Source organism: Triturus cristatus, chromosome 3_1, assembly GCF_964204655.1.
Source record: "Triturus cristatus chromosome 3_1, aTriCri1.1, whole genome shotgun sequence".
Taxonomy (NCBI): domain Eukaryota; kingdom Metazoa; phylum Chordata; class Amphibia; order Caudata; family Salamandridae; genus Triturus; species Triturus cristatus.
The window spans coordinates 42,125,034-42,137,678 of record NC_140583.1 but is presented as its reverse complement, the minus strand read 5'-3'; the positions used below and the strand labels follow the sequence as shown (position 1 = coordinate 42,137,678).

The 12,645-nt window shown below is 43.6% G+C and overlaps 1 protein-coding gene across 2 annotated transcripts in view; it reads left to right on the top strand.

Moving 5' to 3' along the window:
• The window catches only part of LOC146859657 (astacin-like metalloendopeptidase), a 564,873-nt gene that overhangs the window by 255,411 nt on the left and 296,817 nt on the right, over window positions 1-12,645 (top strand). For both annotated transcript variants that reach the window (XR_014979326.1, XM_085646717.1), the window contains exons 6-7: window positions 975-1,153; window positions 1,404-1,491. Coding sequence is in view for 1 of the 2 variants with exons in the window: in XM_085646717.1 (XP_085502843.1) it covers window positions 975-1,153; window positions 1,404-1,491 (267 nt within the window). In the remaining variant the exon portion in view is untranslated. The remainder of the gene's footprint in view (window positions 1-974; window positions 1,154-1,403; window positions 1,492-12,645) is intronic.

The following is a 12,645-nucleotide window of genomic DNA, read 5'->3' as shown; positions in this document are numbered from 1 at the left end:
TGAGGGTCAAGGATGTGAGGTGGTGAAGAGTGGTTTAATACCTTATCAAAATTCGCTCGATGTGGTGGGATGGAGTTTTCCTCTCTGCTTGAAATCGGTCAAATATACTACAGTAGTGGAAAAAACACATATACACAACTACTTACATTTGAGCCGGTGGTATCCAGTGCTCGGCACCGGCACTTAATTGTCAACACCGGCACTTACGACAGCTGCTACAGGGTGGCGCTGTTTCTATAATTTAGAGATGAACAGAACAGCATTTTTTTTTTTATTAATTCAGTATATATTAAGAACTAATACCTGCCACCAAAGCCATTGTTATAGCTATGGGGGCATAGGTTTGTCTAAATTGTCACATATGTAGCTGTGTGCTGTTAGTTGTTGTGGAGACACTGCCATTGGCAATGCTGGCAGTGCCAATGGGTGGTGCAAGCTCGGAGGCCTCCTGACGAGGGCCCTGGCACTTACTGTTTTAGAAATTAAGCACTGATATACACTGCACACTTCTATACTTGTCTATTTTTAAAAAGCACCAGGCTCAATTTAGTAATTGTAGTGGACGTCAAAGATGTGGTATTTTGGAATCTAATCTAGGTGGTTAATTCTTGTTACTTGTTTTCAATAATGTATTTGTAAGAAGTATCAAAACAGCTCTATGTGATCGACACTGATGAGACCACGTTATTGAACGTGGACAGCAACGCTCTTCACAAGCACAGTGCTAAAGTGCAGCAAACTGAGAGGTGTAGGTAAGTGAGTATAGGCAGGTCACTGAGGAGTGACCCGTTTTAGATCACTCCTCCTTAGAGGAGGCAGAGAGGAAATCAAGCTCTGCAGTTCTAAGATGGAAAAAACTTTGAGACGTCAAAAAAACACTTTCCAGCATTTCATGAAAGACCTAATCACAAAATGAATGGTTCGTACTGGGCACTTCAATTGAGCCCCATCTTATTATCCGAAGTTTCTTCCAGGTGCTGGTCCTATCTTGGAAGAGTCGGAGGTTCACAGGATTTGTCCCTATTGAAAGGAGGTTGTGTCACAAAGGGAATCACCCAACATGAACTCAACCATGTCCTTGGTTTTGTCCACGAGCAAACAAGGAGTGACCGAGATCAGTATGTGGACATCATCTGGAAATACATTCCACAAGGTACAGTCCTTGGGGATTCCACTCTGGTAGATATAAGCACAAGAAATGCCCATTTTGGGGGGATTTGAAGGCTTGGCTGGTGCTCATTCACACAGCATTGTCCAATATTTTTACTACTGACCACAACTGTGAGCCTTGATGATGTTGTTGGATTCTAGCTTTGATATGCTTAAAACACAAATTGTATCTACTTTGACTGCAGTTTACTGATGAATTACTTCATCGATTGTATTTTTCCTTTATTTTGTAGTTTATGTAAGCAACTTTGTGGAAATGGAGCCAGAAACCAATAATCTAGGCCTAACATATGACTACAGCTCAGTGATGCACTATGGAAGGTAAGCATTTGCTGGGGGCCTTTACCTCAGCCTCCTACTTCATGTCTAAAGGAAACAATTTACTGAACAGATGGTAGAGATAGGAGGAAGGGTTATTATGGGGTAGAGTAAAAACCAAGAATAAATGCATGGTTACTCATGCAATTAAAAGTCACAGATAATAGCCAGTGAGTATCCTTCTGCAGGAAAGCGAGTTCCATTGACTCAGCCCTTTACTGGCATATGTCTCACCCTTACTCGATGCAAGAATACAATTTAGTGCTTTATTCGAACAGCCATTAAGTGAATAAGAAAGTGGCACCAGTGAGAGGGTCTGCTGGCCAGACAAACTTTCCCTACTCTCCCACTTGATTTAATTCTGTCTTCTCCCCTGCTACTATGTCATTTCAACTCTTTACATCACCTTGAATTCAGTCCGTTCTTACTAAAAGTAGACCATCTCGCTCCTTATTAGTTTTTGCTAAGAAAACTGTACAAAATCATATGCTGATTTTAGGCAATGAAGTGCCATCTATATTTAGTTCTTCTTTGCTGTCAAGGATAATTCACCCCAGCTTTAATTTTGACGGTAATACCTTTACTGAAGTAGACATAATTGGACCCAATACTTTCTCTAAATACCTCCTCATTTTCTACCAGCCTTATCAATGTGAAATCCTTAAGCGGGCTGTTTACAGGAAGCTGCAGAATTACATTGAAATCAATTGTATAACTCAACCCGCTCAGCGAGGGATCGCCCTGCTGTTAATATCGCTGGTCCGGTCTCCTCTGAGTGAATTACTCTGCCAATCCAATGCGGGTTCTGCTGTGGCTGTGATCCTCTTGGATTTTTCTGCAGAATTTAACATCATAGATCATCAGATCTTAATTAATAGCATCAGAGAGCTCAGTGCCAGGCCACAGCACTCCCATGGCTGCAGGACTTTGTTGGGACACAACCTCAACTGGTTGTTGTAGATTCAGGTAACACAGACTTGTAAAGCATAAAGTAATCGCCCAGTGGGGCATCCAGGTGCTGAGTAGGTGCAGGCAGAAGGAGAGTTATTCGAAAACCCAGGTCTTTAGTCTCTTGTGGAAATCATGATCATAGTGGCTGCTCTGATATTTTGGGGGTGGGTGACTCAAGTATTTCCTGCTAGGTAGGAGAACGAGAGGCCTTCCCTTCTGCTTCTGTGAATCAACGGTTGTGTGTGCGAGTGAGAGGATGGCTGAGTAGAGGTTCCAGGTCGTTTGGTTGAAATGGAGTCGGTGATTAAGGCCTGTCTTTTTTTTTGTGCCTTGTAAGCATGGGTGAGTATCTTCTTTAACTGGCAGTGTTTCTGGATGAGGAGCAAGTGGAGTTCACAGAGTTGTGGTGAGTTGTGGGTGCGGCATGGGCAGAGTGCATTAAGAACGCTGAAGTGCGGAAACACTAGAGCGCCAACTTCCAAAATGGCGTCCCCAGCGTCCCTGCAATCGACTATGAAGTCGGCTCTACCCCTCGCAATTGGCAGGCAATAACAAGTAGGTAAAAAGAAGTCTAAAGAGAACGTCCTACAACATTAAAACAGGTCTACAATCAACCAATGTGCAAATTAGCAAAGGTAGCAGTCGGGAGAATGCATGTGCTACTTAAAAGTTTTAAAATGCGGGTATGCGGTCCAACAAATGTCACTGTGCAAATAGGAAGGATAGCAGCATGAATAAGAGCAGAGCGCAATTTACAAGCCCCCAGTCCGCTGCGCGTACGGGCAGCGTGCATTAAGAACGCTGAAGTGCGGAAACACTAGAGCGCCAACTTCCAAAATGGCGTCCCCAGCGTCCCTGCAGTTGACTCTGAAGTCGGCTCTACCCCTCGCAATTAGCAGGCAATAACAAGTAGGTAAAAAGAATTCTAAAGAGAGCGTCCTACAACATTAAAACAGGTCTACAATCAACCAATGTGCAAATTAGAAAAGGTAGCGGTCGGGAGAATGCATGTGCTACTTAAAAGTTTTAAAATGCAGGTATGCGATCCAACAAATGTCACTGTGCAAATAGGAAGGATAGCAGCATGAATAAGAGCGGAGCGCATTTTAAAAGCCCCCAGTCCGCTCCGCGTACGGGCAGAGTGCATTAAGAACGCTGAAGTGCGGAAACACTAGAGCGCCAACTTCCAAAATGGCGTCCTCAGTGTCCCTGCAATCGACTATGAAGTCGGCTCTACCCCTCGCAATTGGCAGGCAATAACAAGTAGGTAAAAAGAAATCTAAAGAGAGCGTCCTACCACATTAAAACAGGTCTACAATCAACCAATGTGCAAATTAGCAAAGGTAGCAGTCGGGAGACTGCATGTGCTACTTAAAAGTTTTAAAATGCGGGTATGCGGTCCAACAAATCTCACTGTGTAAATAGGCAAAGATAGCAGCATGAATAAGAGCAAAGCGCAATTAACAAGCCCCCAGTCCCCCAGTTATTACTCTTACCATGGGACTCCTACCATGAAGATGGGGAAGTTTAAAGCATGTGAATCTATAAAAGATACAATACTGGAGAACCAGGCTTATTGGGTGATGTTTTTCCAGTTGCGGCCATGTGGGGGGCAAGGGACAGATATCATGCTTCGGGGTGTGCAGATGTTGAAGTGAATGACTGATTGGTTCGTTCAGGGGAGTGTGGAAATGTGGATTTTCCTGATCAGTTATGTCCCCTATCTTGGACCCCAACGGTTCTATATGCATGTTACAAGTACATGTATGTTCCCTCCAGTTCCAGTTTCTAAGACGCAAACATATGTGTGTCTACCGTTGACATGTTCTCTGTCAGATCCGCCATCACAGGGTTGGATATTCGATTCCTAAGTATGAAAAGCCACCGACTTTATATGGCTAAGTTACTCCATTTTTACAGTTCAGGCAAGTAGGCCCGATTCTGTCCTCAAAGCCTTTCCCTGCTCTCTGTCTTTGACAGCTTCAGCTTGAGCTCGCATCTGTATCCATGAACTTTGTCCTACTCCCTGTGCAGCTAACGGTGACTGCCTCGGCCAGTTTTCGCCTGTCTGCCAAGAAGTTGTATTTCACCTTCGAATTATCTATTTTACTCTTCAGCCGATGCATTCCTGTCCAGTGATTTAGGTAAACATTTCCTTTAGCTCACAAGCAAAGGACTCAGCCTTTCCGTCCTCCTGCAAGTGATTCATAGCCCTGTTGCCATGGAAAGTTTTCTATCCCTCGCATCTCATATAGACACTTAGACGCTTGTACACGCACACAGTCAGTATAGAATAGATTCTGTCCGAGAGTTCTTCCTTGTGGATAACATAGTTCTTTAAACATAGGATGTTAGATATGATTTGGGATTAGGTTGACTTGACCCCAGACTTCTCGTCTCCACATGTAGAGCTAAATGTCAAGTCCCCTTCACCCCCTAGTTGCACGTCAATTACACGTCATGCTGCCGCGCGCGCATCTATGCCAAGTATTATCTTATAGATCCACCTATGTCTGATAATTCTAACCAATCATGTTTCTTTTATTCCTTATTACGCCTAGTTTCGATTATGTCACTGTTTTGTCACTTTTCTTATCAAATGTTACGCCTTCTACATTCGTTTCATTGTAATGCACTTATTATAAAAATACATGTCTGTTAATGAATTATTGTACTTCACTTCCTGAACCCTCGTGGTGACGGAACCTGAAGGCCGCGACTCGAGTCGGCCATTTTGAATGGAATAAAGCCCATTAGAAAACCTCTTATACCACGGATTCTGCCTCTTGTTATTTTGAGCTATTTACTTTATTTTAAGATTCCGTATGAAATTCAGTCCGGTATTTTTATTTACCACATAATGGCGCCCGAACAGGGACACTTTCTCATCTCACGTGCCGGCGGTGCGTTGCAGGCCCGGTCTCCTGCCACAGCTGGACGGACCATAAAACGCGTACCAGCAGGATTTCCTGTAAGCTCCCTCCGGTCAAGCGGGGGCGACTGAGGCTGCGATCAACCCAGACGAGGCGGTGAGAAGTGCGAAGTATCCCGACCAGAGCCTAGCTGAGAGAGCAAGATCCGAGGTATACAGAGGCCCACCAGGTTTTCCGAAATCCCGACGTCCAGAGGGTCCGATGTCCGCAGTTATCGAGTCCTGTCCATTCTCTGAGGCCTTCCGTTTCAAGGAGCTACTCGGTGAGTACCATCGCCGGGGAGGCGTGTTGACGCGCACATAGGTTGTGCCGGTCAAGACGGATTTGGGTACACAAATCCGGTCTGCACTGTTTAGCAGTGTATATGTACTGTTTAGCAGTATATCAAGTATTCCGAAGTATTCAGTTATTGTCAAGAATTCAGCGTGGTGATTAGTTAGGCAGACTGTCATCATTGTCGACCATTGTTATAATGTTTAATGTTTAAAGTTTAAAGTATTCAGAAATGTCTTGCATATTGTGGTATGAATGACTGTTCATTGTTCACTGTTCATTATTGTGTTTCTCGTATTAAGCAAGTTCAAGAGTAAGTATCAGATCAGTTGTAAATATGCCGCTCTTCTCGAAGTTAAGACAGATTACTACCAGAAAAGGGGTGCTTGAAGAAGCAGTTCCTATTCCTCCTAGGGATACTCCAGGGCATTTCATGTACTATAAACATGGCTTAGATGCCATATTGTTTCTTGATCTATGGGTAGATTATACCAAAGGATTACCGGAAAGTCAAAGGTGGCCCATAGCGGGAACCTGGGATGCAGAGTGCATCATGAAAGTGGAGGAAGAGTTATGGAAAAGAAAGGTCAGACAGTCACAGAAAGACGCTGTTGAGTTATGGCGTAAAGAATCTCATAGACGAACAGAAAAAGCACGTAGACAAGAAGAGAGGAGTAAAGAAAGTTCAAATAAAGTTCAAGAAAATCTATTAATTGAGGAAGGTATCCGAGTGAAATCAGAACAAGTGAATAGACAAAGAAATGCTCTTATGAATGGTATGTATCCCCTTCTAGCCGAAGGACTACCTAAGGCTGCTCCAGAGATACCAAAAGACTTGCCACCCCCATTATTTCCAATTAAGGTACATCCAAAGGGGCATCCCAGAACCGCAGAAGATGTTTTTCTTTCCTCATATCTAGACGATGCAGCTCCCGAGTATGCTAACGCCACACCACATAGACCGTCTGGCGGAGGGGTCCAACGTCAGGATCAGGTATCTGTCCCCGTGCAACAGCAAGTCCCGATACAAGCTTCGGCAAGCACATCTGTTTCCGCATCTGTCTCCGCAGTCGACTCTACAGAGGTATCGACACCCATAGTTGCTGTGTCACGTTCAACGAACCCATTCACACCCGACGCCCCAGATAGGGCCACGGGAGGTGCTAGCAGTACTTTTACACCACCTAGAATAAATAAACTTGTCTTTCAAGAGTCAGCGCATTCACGTACACCTAAATTCGTAAGTGAACGTACGCTTAAAGAACTCCTTGTAAATTGTAGATATGACCCAGTGGTTGGTAAAGAGGACGAAATGGTCCTGGCATCATTACGTATCAGGCGAGCCGCAGAATATTTAGCAAGGTTACCAGGGATGACTACGCATCTAGATAACATATATCATTTTGTTCAAACAGGACGAGATCCAGGATGTATTAACAGAGCTATGGAATTCCAGAAAGTAGAGATACAGGGGGAACTGTTACGTTTCCTCATAAACTGTGTAATCAGAAATCAAGATCGTCCGGGGGTAGACCCGAATGCAATGCTTATTCTTACAAGATGGAGTCAGAATATATCAGAAGGGAGACACGATAAGCAAAATTGTATAATAGCCATGTGCCGAAAAATACGTAAAGAAATAGAGCGTATTCATGAAGAGAGATTGGGAACAGACGAGTTTGAGCAAGATGAAGTGTCCGAATCAGGGAATTCCGCAAGACAGTCAGAGACCATAGCTTATGTAGGCAGAGGAAGATCTTGTGAAAATACTAGATGTTTTTCTGATCCCATACACTCCGTATGTCCAAATAATAGCAGAACGTATCCGACGCCTGTAATAAATCTGAAGTCTCCTGAACATTCGTTTCAAGCCGCAGATAAGATACTACGAGAACGAAGAGGTTACCACCTCCTCGATTCTATGGATGAGCAAGAATTAGCCAGATCAGCCGTTCACTGGATTGACAGTCCTGAAAAATACGGTGATGAGACCGTAGCACACACGTTTCTCAACCTCAGTACAGATGAACAACGCTTAGCTGGAATCTATATGATTCAGCAACTTCTCATATTATATAAGAGCCAACATGCTGACCCTGGTCCTTTACCTGATATATTAACGGAACTACTCACAAACAGATGGAGAGGTTCTAGTAATAAGCTAATTAAAGAGATATTAGTGTCACGTAAGCAGTACGTCCTTTTTGTAAGTCCGGATTCTCTCTCGCTGCCCCACAGAGAAAGAACGCCGTACTATATGGATAGACAAAATCCTTTACGAGAAGTGCACCCAATAAAAGGCGAAGACAATGAGTTTCACCGTGTATTTGTTTACACACCCATATCAAAAATGGAATTATTAGAAATGAAGAAAGTAGTACCTAGTCATGACAAAGACCCAGCGGGTTTCCACCGAGAAATTAAAGACATGTTACTGATGGGAGAGTACACCTTTCCTGATATTATGACGATATTAAAGGTGCTTTTGCCTGCTGGCATATATGAAAAACTGAAAGAAAAAGAGTGGGAAGTGGGAGACCAAAAGATAGACTGGACAGCATTAGCAGAGGAAGAAAGGAGCCGAGCTGCAGGTTCAGGGCTCGGGGATAAAGTTAAACTGTTACCAGGTTTACTAGTACAGGTACTGCCACGTTTATTAACTACAAAAAAGGAAGATTGGGGTGCAATCACAGCCTGCAAACAAAAGCAAGATGAAGACACAAGCGATTATTATGCTCGATTTGAAAAATGTTTTGGTATAAATAGTGGTATAAAAGCAAGTAGTGACTCATATCCACATTTATTTGTGACAAAATTGGTGGAAAATGCATTGCCTCCAGTGAAGAATAGAATATTGAAATTCGAGAGTACCTGGCAAAGTAACACTCCGTCGCAAATGCTACAAATGTTACAGTATCATCACAATAGAATTAGGGATGAACAAGAACACGAGCATAGACGCATGAAGGATACAAAAATGAAAATGCTAGTTTCTCAGACAGTACCAGCAGATGGTCACAAAAAGGGTGTGACACATTCTGGTGATTCTGCAGTTCCTGTAAAAGGAACCTGCAATTACTGTAAACAACTAGGCCATTATGTACATGATTGTCAAGTCCTGAAACGTAATATAGCTACAGGTATTGCAAAAGAGAGACCACGATTAGTTAGACAAGATCAGAATGAACAAGGAGCTATGCAGCATGGACAGTCCATGCCAGTTCAGCAACAGTCTATGCCAGCCTCACAGCAACCCATACAGTTTGTGCCAGCTGCACCACCGTTGCCTGCTACTGCCACACAAACCACAACACGACAAATGTATCAGACTGCACAGTATGAATACCCTGAGTATCAGCGCTACGCATGAACCAGCCTAGAGAGGGAAGTCGACTTACCGCTTATCGAGATTCCTGTAGATCAAGAAGGACCTTATGTACATAGTGAATTATTAGGTCAAGATAGAAAATTCTTACTCGATACAGGGGCAAGTCGAACAACCATAAAACGTAGTGAAGTTCCAGGGGCACCCCTCTCAGGCTCTCAAAATGTTTCCCTTGGTTTTTCAGGAAAACCTATTGTTAATGAAGTATCACAGCCTCTACCACTTACGTTAGGACCTTTGACACGAACTACAGATTTATTGCTTACTAAATCATGCCCAGAAAATCTGTTAGGAATTAAGACTCTGAAAGCACTAGGAGCCATAATATGTTGTTCTCCGGAAGGAGTAAGGTTGTTTTTACGTGATTTTAAAGGTCACTATGTGTCTAGAGACATGGATCCCCGACTACAGACTTTACCAGTACATCTATGGGCACAAGGCCCTACGGATGTTGGCTGCATGAACATTACACCCTATCGAGTTACATTGAAAGCAGGAGTGGTACTACCACGAATGCGACAATACAAGTTACCGCATGATGCTGTAGTGGCTTTGTTGAAAATCATTGATGAGCTAATTGCCCAGGGAGTAGTTGTAGAAACAGACTCCAATGTATGTAATTCACCGATAATTCCGATTCTTAAACGAACTGATCCTACTGCTCCGCCAGTATACCGATTGGTTATTGATTTGCGTGAACTAAACAAGTGTATTGTACCACAATTCCCTGTGGTCCCTGATATATCATCATTGTTGACAGCAATTGATTCCGAAGCAACATTCTTTACTGTAATCGATCTCAAGAATGCCTTTTTCAGCGTCCCAATAGATCCGGAAAGCCAATACTTGTTCGGATTCAGTTTAAATGGGCGCAGTTTTAAATTCTCACGCGCTCCCCAAGGATTTACAGAAAGCCCCAGCATCTACAGCCAAGCACTGAAAAGAGAACTTGACAGTATCCACATGCCAGTCAATACTGCACTGCTTCAATATGTCGATGATCTGCTGATCACCGCAAGAAGCGAGTCAGAATGTGAAAAAGCTTCTCTGACAGTTTTACATTTCCTAGCCGACAAGGGGCACAAGGTGTCCCCTTCTAAGCTGCAATTCTGTGTTCAGCGAGTTATTTATCTTGGTCACTCGCTGTCCAAGGAGGGAAGGCAGCTTACACCAGATCGCATTCAGTTAATTGCTAACATGTCAATACCCCAGACACAAAAGGAGGTGCGAGCTTTCATAGGCCTCACTTCATATTGTAGGCAGTGGATCCCTCAGTACGCATTTCTAGCAAAACCACTTATTCAGTTAACCACACAGGAGGCAGCCACATCGACTGTTCTCCCTTGGACTCAGGAACATACACAAGCTTTTGAAAGCCTAAAGGAAGCTTTATGTCAAGCACCTGTTTTAGCAACGCCATGTTATAGCAAACATTTTACACTCTTTGTTACAGAACGCGAAGGTACTGCCTTGTCAGTACTCACTCAGGATCAAGCAGGATCATGCAAGCCATGTGCTTATTTTTCCAGTACATTAGATCCCGTAGCTCAGGCTTTGCCTGCATGCCTGAAATCAGTGGCAGCGACAGCTTTAGCAATCAGACAAAGCGATGCCATAGTATTAGGACACCCATTGACAGTTCAAGTACCACATGCAGTAGAGGTTCTTGTGAACCGAACACAAACACAACACTTGACCATAGCAAGACTTACCGGTTATGAACTGACATTGTTTCAACCACACATAGAGATCCGACGGTGTAATACATTGAATCCTGCTACACTATTACCTGTAATTGGAACAGACCCACTAGCTCATGATTGTGTTGAAATCATTGAAATAAAGACGAAACCTAGACAAGACTTGACAGACGTTCCATTGTTAGATCCAGACCTGACGTTGTATGTAGACGGATCATGCATGAGAGCAAGTACAGGAGATTTAGTGGCCGCGTATGCAGTCACAACAGACACTGAAGTTATTGAAACAAATTGTATAGATACTTTGTCAGCCCAAGCAGCAGAACTCATTGCTCTAACGCAAGCCTGTGTTCAAGCCACAAATAAGAAAGTTAATGTATACACTGACTCACGTTATGCATTCGGAGTTGTACACGACTTCGGCGTGCTGTGGCGAGAGAGAGGTTATTTAACGTCCCATGGTGCCCACATTCAGCACGGACCCCTCATTCATGCTTTGTTAGACGCAATACATCTACCCACTGCTATATCGATTATGAAATGTAAAGCACACACGAAGGTTACTGATACCATTTCTCAAGGCAATGATTTAGCTGACAGAACAGCTAAACAGACTGCTCAGAATCGCACATTAGACATGACAAAGCCAATAGTTCAGACACCAACACAGTGTATGACAATTAAGGATCCCGCACTTGATGTAATTGACATACAGACACATGCCACAGCAGAAGAAATAAAGAAGTGGACTGAACTAGGAGGGATCCAGACAGATCAAGGGTGGATGACAAAGGAGAAATCTGTATGGTTTCTCCCTGATTCCATGGTTCAAGCCATTATAGCTACAGTTCACAGTCCAGCACATTTAGGAGAGAAGGCTATGCTAGACAGCATTCAGCACATTTGGTTCAACAAACATTTACGAGCAGCAGCTAAACAAAAAGTTCGTACCTGTATGATATGTTGTCAGTTTAATCCAGGAAAGAGTGTTCCCGTAGAGCAGGGTGGATTTCAGCCTCCTGACCATCCTTTTGAAGTCCTCCAGATGGATTATATTCAGATGGAACGTTGTCGAGGATTCAAATATGTCCTCGTAGTTGTCTGCGCTCTCTCCCGTTGGACAGAGGCGTATCCCGTATCAGATTACACTGCCCCGACTACTGCCAAGCAGCTAGTTCGAGAATTCTTCCCACGGTACGGTTTACCACGTGTTGTATATTCAGATAACGGTCAGCCTTTCTCATCCGAATTAATGAAACATGTCTCACTCTTGTTGGGATATCAGTGGAAATTCCACTGTGTCCGACACCCCGAGGCAGCAGGTCTCGTAGAAAGACATAACCAGACACTGAAAATCAGACTGTCCAAATTATGTAGAGAGAAAGGTGTCGACTGGATAGTAGCATTACCAGTTGCACTCTTTTATATGAGAATGGTAGCACACTCTAGAACAGGGCTATCCCCGTATGAGGTGATCTTTGGTAGACCACCGAATATGTGGGGGACGCCTATACCACGCAAAATAACTGACATTGACTGTAACATGCTGACAGATTACTTGGCTTCCTTGATGTCTGCACTACAATCTTCTCGTTCACAGGTAGCTGCAGCCTTTCCCGACAACACTGAGGCGAAACCCCATGACATTGTTCCGGGTAATCTTGTCTTTGTGAGAAATTTCGACAGGAAAAGTCAATTGGAGCCCAGGTGGAAAGCACCGAAGTTGGTCCTGTTGACCACAAGAACAGCCGTGAAGATCGAGGGACGTAAAGGGTGGATTCATTCAAGTCACGTCAAAAAATTTCATGGACTACCTTCAGATATAGACACTGTGCCCTGCACTCCCTCACAGACTGATTCAAAACTTCCTTTTGTTGAAAAGAATGACTCTCAGTGCTATAAATTAAAGCTTAGG